Below are 16,257 nucleotides of genomic sequence, written 5' to 3' on the forward strand. Positions count from 1 at the left end.
ATTATATGATTAGAGTTTAGCGTGTCGGTATAAATGATTAATATGCACTAAATTTTATTTTTACATTCCAAAAAACCCTGTTATTCTCCGAAAGTCTTTATCGAAAATTTGATCACAAACATGACACCCATTAAAAACCATTGAGTTGATTCAATCACTGTATGCTCTCCATCAAGCTTTTGCCTTTATTAAAAAGGAAATAATTAATTTCACTACCTTCCAGACATTGCCTTGTTTGGTTCGAATGTGCAGTAAGGAGAGATTACTAGAGGAGAGAGTTGAAGGAGCTGAGACACTCGCCTATCTGATTGAACCAGATGTTGAGCTACAGAGAATTGCTAGCATTACTGATCACCTCATTGCCATGCTTGCTGATTATTTCAAGTATCCCAGCTCAGTGAGTGCCATCACTGATATTAAAAGGGTATGTTTTTTCTTCCTTTTCAGCAGCTCAAGAAAGGAATTTTTTAAAAATTTACTTACTGTTCACATCTTTGAACCAATTGATAATTACAATTACAATTCAAAACTCTTTTAAACAAAAGAATCTTTCACCTTTGGTAACATAGATGATGTTGCTTTATGAGTTTTTGAATCCAATTTGTTTTGTAATTATTGTCAGGAATTTTTATTGAGATAATCAAGAAAGAAGAAAATTGCATCTGTAATTCCCAACTAAAACTTTAAAATAGTGGGTACTGGTTTCTAAGCTGGTTGTTGATGTTATATCAATATTATCTAATCCTATTCAATTTCTCAGAATCATCTCTGTTGCTATATTCTCATTCTTTAGCTGAAGGGTGATCTTTTGTTACAGGTGAGTGAGTGGCTTTATTTGACTCTCCACCACTGTCTTTCTCTTTCGTTACCTTTTTTTCTAACTTTTGCCCTCTTTCCTTTTTGCAGTTTCATACTGTGTTTTGGATTTGCTAGTGACAGCTAAAGCACCATTTAACCTCTCTAGATTGAGACCATCAAGAACTCAATTGTGTTAACTTTTTCTCAAAATATAACTTCTTTAGAGTGGGTAGATATTCTTTTGACTTTGTTTTTCTCGGCCTGTTTGTCATAGCTATTTCTCTAAGCATAAGAGATAAATAATTATTCTGTTAGAGAAAGTTTATTTAAGGAGGTCATGGTAGAGAGAGCATTGCCGCCTAATTAGTAACCAGTACTGTTTCATGAATGTGGCTTTATTTTTGATACCAGTGGTCCCAATGGTAAATTTTTAAAAACTGTTCTCTTGACCTCTCCCATGCCCCTGAGTTCCAAAAAACTTCATCCGCTTCTGACATTTAACATTGAAAATAAATTATTTAGGGTATATCTTTCTCTGTCTTAGGAAGGGCCTAAAATAACCTTCACTGATATTTGTATTTGTAATGTGTACAGTCTTCTACATATTTGTTATGTGCCTGCTCTTCCTTCTTTAGGACCATTTTTCCAGTAGAGGTGATGGGCTATATTGAACCAGCTACCTTGTCTCTTTTCCTTCTGGCTACTTGCTCACACTGACACAATGTCTCACTGATACAAAGATACATGAGCAAGTCTTAGCTATTGCCTCATGAGTACCTTAGTGGACCATCCCAGCAATGCAAATAGAACACTTTGATTGACATGAGAGTGAAAGAACATCATTAGAAGAATTTCTTGCCTGTGTACTAATCATTTAACTAGTATGTAGAAGATTGTCCCTTTTATTAAGATTTTTCAATTTTATTTTCATCACAGTAAAGCTAGAATAATAATAACTTTTTTAAATGATCTCCTGATGCCAAAATTAAATATTAGTTTGTTTTGCCATCTTTATTTTTGGTGATGGATTATCCATTTGTTTCTGACCGTAAAAATATAGATACTTGACCCATAGATAAAAATTCTTACATGGTAATAAATATGTGATTTTCATGGTATATTAGTCCAAGTCAGTATTCTAATGTATGTTATGACTAGAAAGTATTTAAAAACTTAAGAATAAATATTTTAGAACTTGCACATCAAAATGAGTGTTTCTCATTATATATTAGGGAGATTCCTTCCATAATCCATCAGTGCCTGCTTTGATAAAAATGTTTTTGGAACTACTTTTAAGAATTGCTTTCAGAACCACCCCAAATGAGTTTCAGGTTTTGTTGTTGCTTTCATTACACTAAATGATGTTACCTAGCTGGATTTCCCCGTCTTCACACACCACAATCCATGACAGAGTTTTAACTTAAAACTCTCTTAGTTCATAAAGATATATTATTATCAGGGTTTTGTAATTAATAGACCACTTAACTCTTTAAGAAGTTTCAAAAAAGGGTCTCAGAGTGTTTTGAACAACACCTACATCATTTCATAAGGGTGAACCTTTCCAAGGCAACTCATTTAGAAAAAATGGTAATCATTTGGGTGAAGAAGTTATCTCTCTTAGTTATAAAATTATTTACATTATTGATATGCCTCATATGTTTACTGGTTTGTAGTCAGTCTTTGAAAGTGTCCTGAGAAGACGTTTCTATTTTATTGTTATGGTAGCTTGGTGATATATCAGGTATATGGGAAATTAATTTAGAAAGCTAGTTATGCATATAGAAAGGTAGTATTAATTGTTTTATACCAGTAAGTAATTTTAATAAATTTATCCAAAAAAAAAAAAAAAAAAACCTGAACATAAATCTCAGATAACTTGTAATAGTAATGATTACCATGATATATCGTTCATTAAGGATTTTCACAAAGTATTCTGAAAGTATTCTGTTTCTGAAAGCTTTTTAAATGCTGAAGTTAAGCTAGCACTACTCTTAATGTTTGGGAAAACCTGCTAAGGACATTATTGCAACAGCTGTATTCTGAGGTGCCTTGTTTTTGAGAAGAGCATTTCAAAGAGCTGGTGCAAGCTAGCATCAGTGCTACTAAAGCTGCCATCTAGGAACACTGAATTTTTAGGGGTCAAAGATTCACAAAGGTTTTTCATATACCAGTGTCAAATGTGGTGATGTTCACTTTTAGACAGAAGCAGACTGCATGTGTTCCAGGCCATGCCAACATAAACACAGCCAGGTCTCAGTCATACATGAGCAGAACCTAAAAATAAGCAGAAATTCATTGACAGCACTAATATATTAATAGTTGTTAAACATTTTTTTCTTCAACCTTACTTGATTAGTTTTATTGAAAAATTTAATTTGTGGACTAAGTTGGAACATATCTTTTTTCCCCTCCTATAGCTTGATCATGACTTAAAACATGCTCATGAACTCCGCCAGGCTGCATTCAAGCTCTATGCCTCTCTCGGAGCAAATGATGAAGACATCCGGAAGAAGGTGAGTCTGGGAGAGGGGCGTCCCCCAGTCCTGACAGCCAGCAGGCAGGGAGTGACGTCAACCTGAAAGTCGTGGTGAAGAGCACTAACAGTGACTGTTTGAATATAATAAAGCAGAGTGACTAAAGGCATAATTGAAGAATGAATGGGACCCGGATTTGGGGGGTTGTTTGTTTGTTTTTAGAATATAGAGTGGCATGGCCGTGCTGGAATGACAAATAACTGGTGTGCTTTTTTGTGTCATTAATATGGATTATTGTGTTGCACATTTTTGCATGTGTTCTGCTAAAAATCAATTCTAGCACTGTGACGCTTCTGACACCTTGAAAGACCTAACACTAGAATTGTAAATGTTATTTATGGAAATACTTTCCAATGCCATTGAGAAATTTAAATCTCTATTGTATATTGTTCTTTGATATGTGGCTTAGTTATGTTTTGATTTTTTTGCTACTGTGCAAGTTTGATGTGAATAAAATCTTTGTGGAATGATGATTTTTATGTTTAGTGAGTGGTCATCTGAATTTCTAGGTCCCAAAAAAATGTATCACTGGTATAGCACCTTATGTTATTATAGCCTAGTCCAACACTGAACTCATGTTCTTTATGAGAATACTTTTAAGCAGGAAGTAAAGTATAGTGGTAAGCTCTGACCTGGCTCCCTTCTCAAACCAAAAGACTGGAGCTTACCATTCAAAAGTATATATAATCTAATAAATTTTACACAAGACTTTTTAGGAACCATCAGTAAAGTAATCCCACCTGTTCTTTCTTGATGAGCCATAGCAGAAAGAGCAAATTGGGCATTACTTACTGAACATGACTATTTACTAAATCTCTCTCCATCTGTATTGGTATTTAAGGAGACCTATGTGAGAGAAATCACAAAGTATTGGGAATTTACCATGATTCAGAGAAGTACTTTAGGCTTATAGAGAGAGAAGTATGGATAATTAAAAGTTTATTGAAATAAATTGAAAAGGAATCATTCTTGAAGAAAATTGAAATAATAGCAATAAGATTAGATATGTGAGTAACTTTAATTTAAAATTAGTGCAAAGAACACAACTAAGCTGAATGTTTTCCATGTACCTCAGTTTAGTTCAGTTAACAAGATGTTTTTGACTCGAAGTGTTTTTAATAAATATCAATGAAAATCCTTCTTGACACCTCTAAGCTTTCATCTGTAAACTGTTACTTAAAGGCAAACATACTAGTTATATGATATTTCCTATGTCTACACATGATTTTTGGATGTTGACTCTGATATGATTCATTCAGTGTAGGTACATGGTGTATTGCAAAGGAAGAGGCTTTTATGGCAACTTATATAGATAAAACCTTTTTTAAACATTGACATGGACTGTATAACTTAAATACATAATGATTTGTTTTTAGATGGTTATTAGGGCCTGTTAGAGGAGAAGTATTTTACCTATTTTAGCTCAAGAAGGCCATGCCATGGACTGAAAGGGAGATAGATAGATGGACCATAACTGGGGGAAATAGGATGTCCATTTGTACTTCTTTGTACTTTTTTGTTAATAAACTATTGTTTTGGAATTAATGACTTAATTTGTGATATCATGTTCTAGAAATACTTGCAACTTAACAGTCTGATGATCAGTAGTCTATTAAAATTTGTGTTCATAATGTGTATCATTTCGTGGTCAGACTAAATCCTGATAATTTTTGTAGAAAGATGACAAATAAAAAATAAGTTATAATTATTATAGTTTTTTTGTGTGGTGAAGCAAAGATACTGTGACATTCTTATGTAATGGGGATTATACACAGTTTTTTAGGAAGATATTTAATTTCTGGGAAATTAAGTGTTTGAATAATTTACAGTTTATAGCAACTACTGAAGAGAAATTGTAAAATGGAAAATATAAGTAATTTTGTGATAAAATCTACATGAAAATGGTTCTTAGGAGTGGAAAATTCTTATTTTCAGTGTATAAAAAATGATAAATGATAACCCTTTTTCTTTGAATTCATTTATTTCTATTCCACTTTTTGTTGAAATAATTATTTGGATAGAATTTTATTTACTTTTTCTATGAAATATTTATTTACCTTTTACACTTATACCCTATGAACTTTGATTATATTTTTGTGTGTGCAGATTCTTGAAGTACAGTGTTTATTATTGTTTTATTTTTTAAAGAAATATTTATGCTTGCCAAGGTGGAATTTCAGTTTACTGAGTTAATGAAGGGAGAATCTTTGAAAGAAATTTCCAGGAGCATAGACCTATCTCCCCACTTTCTCCCCGCCAAAAACCCCAGAGCAACAAAAAGACTTTTTGTTTGTTTCAGGATAAAAGTATGTACTGTTCAATTGCTCTACCTTTTAAGTTGAAAATGAGAATGTAATTTAATAAATACAGAAAGTAACATATAGCCCATTTCCTTGTTATGGTCAGTTAAGAAAATGAGGCAGAATGAAGAAAACTAGAACAAAGAAGTAGAGACCATGAGAGGTACACACGACTGTAAAGGAGAAAGATAGAGGCTTTCTCTGTTCATAGAATTCTATATTATTGCTTCTGAAGACTTCTAAAAGCCCACTGTGATTTCATTTCTTAATACCTTCTCTGGGCCAGACAAAGTTAAGCTGAAGACCATATGTGACGTATAGGTCAGAGATATGCCACTCCTGCTGGAGCAGTGTGATGTATTCCCATTAAAAGGAACCAACTGTATAACAGTCCCTGGAACCTAGTAAACACTTAGTAAATATTTGTTGAATAAACATAGAAATGAAAATATAGAAATCATACAGAGTAACATTTATTTCAGTATGCCTCAATCTTTCTTGAGCCTTCTATTCAGAGCAAAGTCTATATCCTAATTCCTAGCTTTGCATCCTTTATCATTCTGTGGCATACTTACCAATTTTGTGATTTCCTGTGGTGTCCTGTCAGAGAGTGAAGGAGGGTGGAAAGTTCTTCAGATGAGAGTGGGAAATATTACCATTGGCTATGACATGAAGAAAGAGAAGAAGTACAAGAAAAGATGAAGGACCACTGAGCTTGACATTGATCACACTTGTGGCCTGGCCATATTAAACTTAGAATGATTCAAGGATTCTGGTTAGGGAAAGCAAAGACAAAGGCGGGAATTGAGTGGTCAGTGGAAGAAGGGTCCGAAACATATTGGCAATAATTGCATTGACAGCGATGCCAGGTTAAAATTAGCTGTAATCTCTGCCATTGGTAAAGTCTAGTTTCTTTACCACATATTAATGCTGACTAAAAAGCATAAGTTCAATTAATGGGACAGTTAAAAAGGAAGAAGTTAAGATACCTAACAAATTCTTTCAGGTACTAGCATTTCCCAGTACCTGAAACCCCATTCAGTGGTTAAGTCATGCACAGGCAACAGTGGCAAATAATCCTGTAATTGTGAAGCCAATTCTTTTATAAAGAATTGCTCTTATGAAGACCATTTGATTGATTGGTACCTACTGATCGTAAATTAGGTTGGAAATTTAAAAGGATTGTCTTTTACTTTCTTTAAGGAACTAGTAGAATTTATTAGAAATAATTAGAAAGTATAAATTGAGGAAAATTAGAAATAGTCTAATTTCACTATACTTAGCATAGAGAAAATGCAGGAAATTACCATTTTTCAATTCAGGGAAATTAATAAACTTAACAAGATGTTATTTTTATTTTGGGTAAAAGTAAAATACATTATAAACGTTCAATATAGTATTTATTATAGGCTTTGTTTCTCTGACATATCTAACTAATGGAGCCTTTCAGAAAGCTTTCCTCTTGGATTTTGAGTACTTATATTTTAGCTAGTGATCCCTTTTGAGGAACTAGAATGTAAGCTCCATGAGGGCAGAGATTTTTTTATGTTTTGTTCATCACTGTATTCCCAGCATCTACAATGCTGTCTGGTGTATAGTTGGCACTTAATAAATATTTGAAGAGTGAATGAATGAAAAAGTGAATGAATGGACAAATGGATAAATGAACCATGTTGCAAAATTGCATTATTAAGCACCCTTAATCAAATTATATGTGGGTCTCCCTACATTAAGAACTTTCATAACTTTACTAGCTTTTCGAGTATGTGCAGAGAGGGAATTTAAAATAGGGAAAATATACAACTGATCATATAGGTAAGGGGTTTCACTATACTTAGCATAGAGAAAATGCAGGAAATTACCATTTTTCAAGAGGCAGACAATCCCAAGGCCTTGTCTTCTACTCACTTTGATATAAATCAAAGAGAACATGTTTCATGGAATGGTACTTGTTTAATTTGGAATTATTTTTACCATTACTTCTTAGTTTTTTTCCCTTTATAAATGCATGATTTAAAAAAATGTATAACATTCACAAATATGAATCTGGACCAATTTTTGTTTCTAGAGATAAAAGTAGGATTTGGTTTATAGCAGGTAACCTGACTCTTAGGAATCAACCCATTCTGTAAAGTGATATACACTTGTATAAATTACTGTCTTCCCAATTAATGAATATCAAATATTTAAGGTCAGTAATTTAATTCAATTTTATGTAGATGATTAAACTGCCTGTATTTTGTAAACATCGTCCAATGGATGAAGTGAGGGGGTGGGAAGCAGTGTCCTGAGATAAAGAGCAATAAGACGTAGTTTTAAAACTCAGCATTTATAATAAAGCCTCAGTAAATCAGAGAAAAGTAAGAAATGGCCAATTAGAATTTGCTTGGGGCTTAAGGAATTATTTGGAAGTAATTAAAACAGACACGGTGATATCAATGGAGCTATCCTCCAATCATTTTGGAAATTAATAATTTATTGTTTTGTCATTTTTATTGTTTTCTAAATGCCTTTTGTATTTTCAAGAGTTGAAAACATGAAATCTTAAGTTTTTGTTCTTTGGTGGGGGGAAAATTCATCCAATCGTAGTAGTTTTACATGACCTTTGTGAAGAAGGTAGTAAACGTGGGGGGATTTTTTTTTTTAACTGAACAATTTTTTTTTTTCAAGAAGTGTAGGCAGAGAAAATTAGGGGAAAAAAAGAAAACAAAGAAGAATGAGAATTTGTCTTCTACCTTCTTAGCAAAGGAAGTTATATCTAGTAGGGTCATTGTGAGGATGAAATATAATGTATTAAAAATATTTAACATAGTGCCAGTAGGTGCTCAATAAATGGAAGCATTTATTAGAATATCTTAAATGACTTCATTGGAAGATTAAAAATAAATATATATTTTTAATTATATTAGAAAAGCTGAACATTGGGATATAAATAAAAGGTTTGCAATGAAGACAGTAACTATAAATTTCCAGTTCTGTTATTTATTTTTTATAGTAAAAAAATATTTATACATCAGAAGTATAGGCTCTTTAGTTTGTCTCTTATTAATGACAAGATGTCTTCTCTTACATTTTAAAATATATTTTAAATTCTGGTTTTCGAAACTTTTTGTTGCTATAGCATGCCCTTCAAAGCACCAAATAAAATGTTTTTTAGTTAAATAGACTACACAATATAAATCAATAATTGGTTAAAATCATAGGTAAGGAGAAGTAAGGAAACCAAATTCTGACTTTGGTTATCTAAATATTACTGCTCATGGTTGCCATAGATGTGATTTCTCCAAAGGGTCATTATTTATATGAAATTATATTCCTAATATGTATGTTCAAATGTTGAACAAATATAATTTTTAAAGATATTTTTAAAGTTATAAGATTTTAAAGTGTATTCATAATTTAGGTCAGTTTTTCTTAATATATTTCTGCTATCAGAAACTTACTAAGCATTTCACTTGGAACATTTTTATCATTTGTTATAGCTTGATTTTATTAGTTGTTCTTCTGGGTAACAGTATAATTATACCATGAATTTATATTTTTAAATATTTTGCAAAGTTCAGTAATTCTAAATGGTCATTTAAAAGGCACAGTGTCAAAATTCTGTACTTGTCTCTACTATGCAATCAGGCAGATGCAAGGAATTATTTCTCAGCCTTAGCCTGCATATTGAAACAAATGCCTTGAACATTTTGAAGGTTTTCAACGGTACCACAGAAGTAGCACCTTTCAGGACTTGGCTCTGCTACTGAATAACAACAAATTCATTCAGAATTGAGAATTCCTTGACTTAATCTGTGGTAAAAAATTGTTAGTTATCTTCTTAAAGCTAATCTACTAAAGAATTTTAAGTGAACTCTGCAACATTCATTCGTGATGGTAAGTATTTTTAAAGAGTTAACCATGACAAGACGAGGTTTTGCCACTTACCCACAGTGTTGAGACCCTTGACCTTCTGCATACTGAGAGAAGCAAACCTGGGAGTGATAATGCTATATACATAATAGAGGTATTTATAAAATCAAGTACTGAATTTTTATTTCTATTTCATTAAATGAAGACATAAAACTGAGTTTTATACTGTTATTCCTAGTATTGGAGTTGCATAAACCATTGAATTACAGTTCTGGTTCTTAAAGTATGAGGTACAGGTTGGTTATGTTGTTAGCTGGTTGCAAAGCATCGTATTCAAGGGAAAAACTTGTCTCCTCTCAGCATAGTCTTTGGTACAAAGTGGGTAATGAGATGCTTTAAGTATGTCTATTTAATTCATCTGGCATTTATGATATACTCCACCTGTGTGCCAAGGAAGGAAGCAGAAGACTGATGTGTACCTTGTGGGATCTTACAATTTAAAGTAGCTAAGGAGATGAGACACCAAGTTTCTATGTAGTAATTCCAGAGCCTCACGTGTGTATAAAAAGTCTTATCTACACCGAAAGCCAGTTTTGCCGTGATTGATACACCCAGATTTGATTAAGATATGACTAATTATAATAGCCTATAATGAATGAATCTGGAAGAGTCCATCTTCTATAAAGAAGTTTATTTGAAAGCATTCTCACTTTCTCCTTTCAAAATATTAAAATCAGTTGTTTCAGAGGTTTTGACTCACAGAATCTATGTTCCTTCTGCATCAATTTTAAAAAGTGTTTTTCTAAGGGAACTGCCTAGATGTGATTATATTGTAAATTAATGTTCTAGAAAGGAAGCCTCCAAGGTTAATGATGTCATAGAGGTACTATTTCAGCATTCTATTTTGTAGACAGCTTCCATATGGAATAGATTGAAACTTGAGGCAACATTTTTAAATCCTTGGAACTTCTTTAAATAATTATCTCTTCCTTGTCAAGCTATAAAGTTCATAACTAGAATGTAAGCTCCATAGAAGCAGTACCTGGCATACAGTAGTTTATATTTATTGAGTAAGTTGTTTATGTCTGGATGTTAAAATTCAACCAGCCACCTGTAGGATAATTAAACTGTTGTATGAACAGCTATAAATATAGAGGAGTAGGGACTGAACAGGGCCATTGTGTTACACAGTTCTTGGCACAGTGCACCATGCAGATCCCTGAGAAAAAGAGATGGAGGGGAAGTTTCTAATTCTAATTCTGTTGTTTGAATAGTAATTTATAATTGTTTTATTTCGGTGCTAAAATGAAAGTATAATTCAGTGGCTGTTTAGGTTCTGTTCTTCCATTAAGCTAATGATTGAACTTTAAAAAATTGAACTCATATGTAGAGAAATATTTTTCTGAAAGAGGAAGTATTGATCTACTTTTAGACACTATAAGTATTTCCGACACTATGTTTATATTTTTGGCTTTAGGGGAGGGAGAAGTTGGACCAAGAGAGAGCTCCCACTATTTTCTGCAGTGTAGGAAAGTTTAGAACTCCGAGTGTTTCTTCTACACATATAACATAAGTGAAAGTTTCCCAGTACTGTTAAGAAGGTAAACATGTCCTGATGTAGAAATTAGATGTAGAAATACCACTTAAACAGGCTTAAAAGGAAGAATAAAATATCGAAGCTTAAGAATGGGCCCACCGTAAGAACCCCCTCCTCTTTGTTCTCCACCGTAAAGTGAAGAAACACTTCTCCAGGCCCAGGAGAGACTCAATGTCAGTTTAGTTCAATGCCTTCAAGAGAAAGACCAAAAGGAAGCCCTGCAGACCAATTCTTAGGAGATTTTGTCTTTTCAGTTCTTTGGCTGAGAGGAGATGCACTGTTTCCCCTAAGCCCTGCCTCCCAAGATGGTGGAGTTAGAGAATTTGATATGAATGTGGGAGTGGATAGCAATGGAAGAGTGAGAGAAAGGAAGAAATCATTTATAAAATGTTTACTGAAACTCCGGAATATAATTTATTGATCAGTGATCTGTTCTAAGAGAAGTTGTGTATCTTTTAGGAGAAAAAAAAAAGCCTTTGGTAAAAACAATTCTTTATTTAAAAAATAAGGAAAATGTCAAAATCTTACATTGGAGCAGTGGCAAAAATATTAGAATAGGGTGTGTTTGGGAATGCCTGCCGTTCTCACCCAGAACAAATGGGGTTTTTGGCCTAAAAACAGTACATTGTTAGTTCCATTTAGTTAGTATCCGCTGAAGCTAGACTCTGATTCTAGAATGGAGATCATCGGGGATTTAAATTGGAAAGTCAGCAGAACTCACTGTCATGGTTTTTTCACAGTATCTTCTTGGCTTATCTTTTTGTCATCAGCTCTGAGCTTTGGCATTTGTACCCACAACCCAAGCTGAATCATTGATTTGTCATTTTCTCTCTTGGAGGCCCTGTGAAAAATATCTTTTTTTCTTGTCAGTGCATTTTATTAATGATGACCTCTCTTCCTTCATACGGTATATGGTCTGTAGTTCCTATAGCATTGATAAATTTTTAAAATTCTTCTCTTCCCCAGTTTTCAAAGTCAGATCTCAGTTTAATTATTAAGGCTAAGTAAAAATGTCATCCTTACAGCACAGCGAGTAGAAAAGACCTCACATTGGAAGTGAGAAGACCCAGCGCAGCCCCAGCTCTGCCCCAGTGTGCCTAGAGAACCTCGACCAGTGACTTAATCTTTCTGAACTTCAGGGACCTCACTGATTTAAGAAATTGGATGAATTTATTTCTAAGACTCCTTTAGATTTTAATATTATTCAACCAAATTAACAGCTTTAAATGTTCAGTTCTCTCAGATAGTTATGTCTGTTGCCATTAATCCGTGCAGAAGACTGCAGTAAGAGAATTGGTTTCCCAGTCGAACCTGTTTAGGAGCAAGCACTGCAGCTGCCCTTGCTTGGTTCATGGAAGGCCATGTGCTGTTAGGTTTTTCGTTGATTTGTATTGCTTTGTTTGTTTTAATAAAGGAGAAATGGCATAAGGAGGTACTCAGGGATGATGTGCATGGCATCATGTCCATTAGTTAAGTATTCTGTGGCAGAATCAGTATGGTCACTTCCTGAAACCCAGGAAAAGTTGATTTTCCATATTTAGGAATGGATCCCTTTCCAAACAGCTACTGATTCTACGCATGCTGTACCTGCTGAGCTCACTCTGTGTCTGCTATTTTACCTCATAACCCCCTTTTTTCCTCCCCAGGCTCTACTCCATTTCCAAAACCAGTTTCTTGACTGCGTTGACATCAGACTTGTGTTCATAGAGCTCATCTCCCTTAAAAAAAATAAGGTAGATAAGGAGCTAGACCTTAAATAAGTGGCCCCTCTTAGAGAGGACTCAAGTATGTGCTCTGAGACTCATCTACATTGGCGCTAATGAAACTAAAGCATTGCCACCCACGCCCCACAGGTTTAGTCTCTGTTGTAGATCCTTTTTTTCTTGCCAAACCCACTCTTTCTTCCTGACCTCCTTGGTTGCTAAGTCCCTGCTGCTTTAACTAGACTTTCTGGATTTTGCTACTTTATTCACTTAGATCGTACATGGCTGCCTCTTTTGACTTACAAAGTTTGATTCTGAGTCTTAACTCTTTCTGCCCAGTTCTGAATTGTTAATCCTCTAATTGTTATCCTCTTTCTGGGAACCTTTCACAAAAGCCCATTTGAAATAAATTGTATTTATTTGCCTGGCCACTGTGCACATTATTAGCATACATAACTGATGATAAGAGAATGCCCACTTTGCCATCCAGTGTCCTTGACTCCATACCCACCAACTTTGAATTGTATGAGAAGATTGGTGGTACCACTGAGAATCTGCTTGGTTTCAGTTTCCACATCTTCTTCTTGACTTGGTTGGATCGCAGTTCAAAGTCTAAGCTGAAGTTTCTGGTACCTGGAAAATACTTCATCCTGGGCCATGCTGGAAGAACAGTTGCATTTATTTTTTTTGAAAACCATGTTTCTGATTCCTTTAGTTCTTAATGCATTCTGAGGAAAACATGATGCAGGACTTGGTCACAACCAAATTATGGGTCCACTGGAGCTCAGAGTGTGCTGAGGATTTCTCTTGTAAGCCAGGGCCATCTTCTTCTCGTTAACATTTCCATGTGTCTCATGAACCTCTCTGCCTTAGGATTTTCTGGGTTTTGCTTTTTCTTCATTGCTCTCTAGGCTGACTCCACTTCTCTCCCACCTGCCACAGGGATCTCCTGTCCCAATGACGGGAGCCTCAGATTTTCTAACAATATATCCTCATCTATCCCTGTAAGAGCTGCAAAAGCATGTAGTCAGGAAGACTAAAGATGCCAGCAGAGAGGTGCATAACACTTGGTCCATTGACCTAAAACTTGCTCAGTTTATGATGCAGCATTTTTTAAAATGTAATTTAATTCTGTAGTTAAATTAACAGCTCAGATCCCTAGAAGAGTGGAAAAGATACAGCTTTCTCCACCCTGAGGGTTCAGTCCACCATTCATACTCCTCCTGGCCAGGCACAGTGTCTGTGTAACAGAGGACGCTGTGCGTTTCTCGCTCAGTCTCCCTCTCCCTCTCCTTTTTCCTTTCCTTCTCCCTCTCCCTCTTTCTCTTTTTCTTTTAAAGCAGATTCAAAAAGCTATACTACAGGGCATGTCAATTGAGCTATGGCTGAGAAATCTCCAACAACCATGAGGCAGAACAACTCCCGGCTCCATTTGGTGCCGCTCTTACATTCTGGAAGAACCCAAGATCCTTTGCAGGCAGTAGGACTTGGCTCTCCATCATTGTCAAGGCTCTATAGCACAGTACTGGGGTTATTGAAAGGCACCACTGAGACCATGTTTTATTTTTATTGCTCTCGAGTTTCCAGCCCCAGATTGAAAAAGCTATCTGGTGCTCTGTTAGACCCTCATGTGGGTCAAAGGGCTGTAGCAGCAGACACTGTCAACTCCTTCCCTGCTAACCTGAAAAACTTTTCTCTGGATTCAATTCCAAACCTTATCCTGTCTTGTAATCACGTATTTATCCCCATTTTGGTCAGTGTATATACTTTTAAATGTCCTCTTATTCCTGCCCAGCTGGTCTCAAGCATACAAAAGCATAGTTAGATCAGGTCGCTCATTCACATAGCCTTTCAGGATACCCTTTTGGATTGGAAGCCCAGGTTCACGTTGTTATTTTCCATTGCACTCACCCTCTTACTCCCAGAAGGATATCTCGATGGAGAAGGTGGACCAGACACTCAAGTCGTGTGCTTCCTGGAATGCTAGCAGGGTTACTGGGCATGCAGGTGGGGGCTGTGCCCTATTTGCCCTTCCTTGCCTTCTCCCTGATTTTGACCCCTTGTCTGACTAGATCTGCACTATCTCCAGTCTCTTCTAACCTACCTTTCTTCCCATATTGTTTCTGAACAACGTGATAGTTATGCCCAGACTGACATGATTTTTATTTACCTACTGATTGCAAAGGATTGGAGGTAAGGTAATCATTGCTATAACCTTCTATTTTACTGAAGGCCTAGGGAGGTGAAGTGAGTTGCTCAAGATTATAGAGCACATCTTATATGCCTACTGATTGCTACACCTGCCGTGTCCCTTGGCAGATTTACATCTTTAGTTGAATGTGGCCAGCAAATATTATCCAGAAGCCTCTTTCAGGTCTTGCCTATACCCAGGTTTCCTAAGCACCTGGAGCCAGTGTTAATAGTATTTCTCAGTTCTTGTAGAATAATCGTGTCCCTGTTCCCTCCGCACCCCCTGCCCCCACTTTATTCTCTGGTAATATGATTACATACAGTACAGGCAACTATTTCTCCCAAGTTATTACTTCTCATTCCTAAGTAAAAACAGTTTCCCAAGCCACTAGGAAAGAGCTTTCAGGCTTCAGTATCTAGCCATCTAGTGCCTGAGACTTTTGCTCCAGGCTTTAATTTCCTTTCCTTGCTAAAATCCTGATTTGGCCTTGACTGTTTCAAGAACAGTGATTAGTGCTTGACTGAAGTGAGCTGTCAGCCAACCAGTCTTTGACAGTTGCTGTAGCACAGAAGATTAGACAACTTGGAAAACACGTTACTATTATCCCAAAGAAATAGTAGTAAGCTCCTATCTAGTTTATTGGAATGAGAATGATGATAGAGTGAATATAAGGTATAATGCAGAGTCACTTTATTGGGTATTTAGGAAGAGACGGAATCAAAATTAACACAAATTTAGTGTCTGAGTAACTGAGAGAATAATAACACCATTAGCAGAAAGAGAGAAACAGACAGATGTAGGGAAAGAAGGTGCAGGTTTAGGGAGAGAAGATAAATTCAGTATAGAACAATAACGAGTTAGACGTTCCATCAAACATCCAGATTGTGTTTAGCAGGCAGTTGGAAACGTGGAGCTAGAGGTCAGAAATGAACTCTAGGAAAGAATTTTAGGTTAAAATTCAGAGAGCTATCCATATCAAGCTGATTTTTAAGCCACAACATTGTCATATGTGTAGAGTGAAAGACAAGTGGAGCCTTGGGACACATTAATGATGAGTAGGGGCGAGACCTGTAACTGAAAGAGGTTGAAGTTAGGGCATTTGTGTCTTTTAAATAGGGGTAGTAGCGGGAGGCGGGACAGGCCAAGGAAAAGGATCGAGAGGGGTGGGGCAGAGTAAAGATGCAAGAAAAGTGTGCGGAGGTAGTTTCTGGATCAGAGTGCAAAGGCTTTGAACTTGAAGTACCCAACTTCAATGTAACAAGAGTGAAGAAGAACAAAA

The 16,257-nt window shown here is 35.5% G+C and overlaps 1 protein-coding gene across 3 annotated transcripts in view; it reads left to right on the top strand.

The window, feature by feature from the left end:
• ARMC8 (armadillo repeat containing 8) overlaps nucleotides 1–16,257 on the top strand; it is a 96,981-nt gene that overhangs the window by 48,746 nt on the left and 31,978 nt on the right. For all 3 annotated transcript variants that reach the window (XM_023538378.1, XM_011373216.2, XM_011373217.2), the window contains one exon: nucleotides 3,216–3,311. In XM_023538378.1, the coding sequence (XP_023394146.1) occupies nucleotides 3,216–3,311 (96 nt within the window). The remainder of the gene's footprint in view (nucleotides 1–3,215; nucleotides 3,312–16,257) is intronic.

This window comes from Pteropus vampyrus, unplaced genomic scaffold (genome assembly GCF_000151845.1).
Source record: "Pteropus vampyrus isolate Shadow unplaced genomic scaffold, Pvam_2.0 Scaffold220, whole genome shotgun sequence".
Taxonomy (NCBI): Eukaryota; Metazoa; Chordata; class Mammalia; order Chiroptera; family Pteropodidae; genus Pteropus; species Pteropus vampyrus.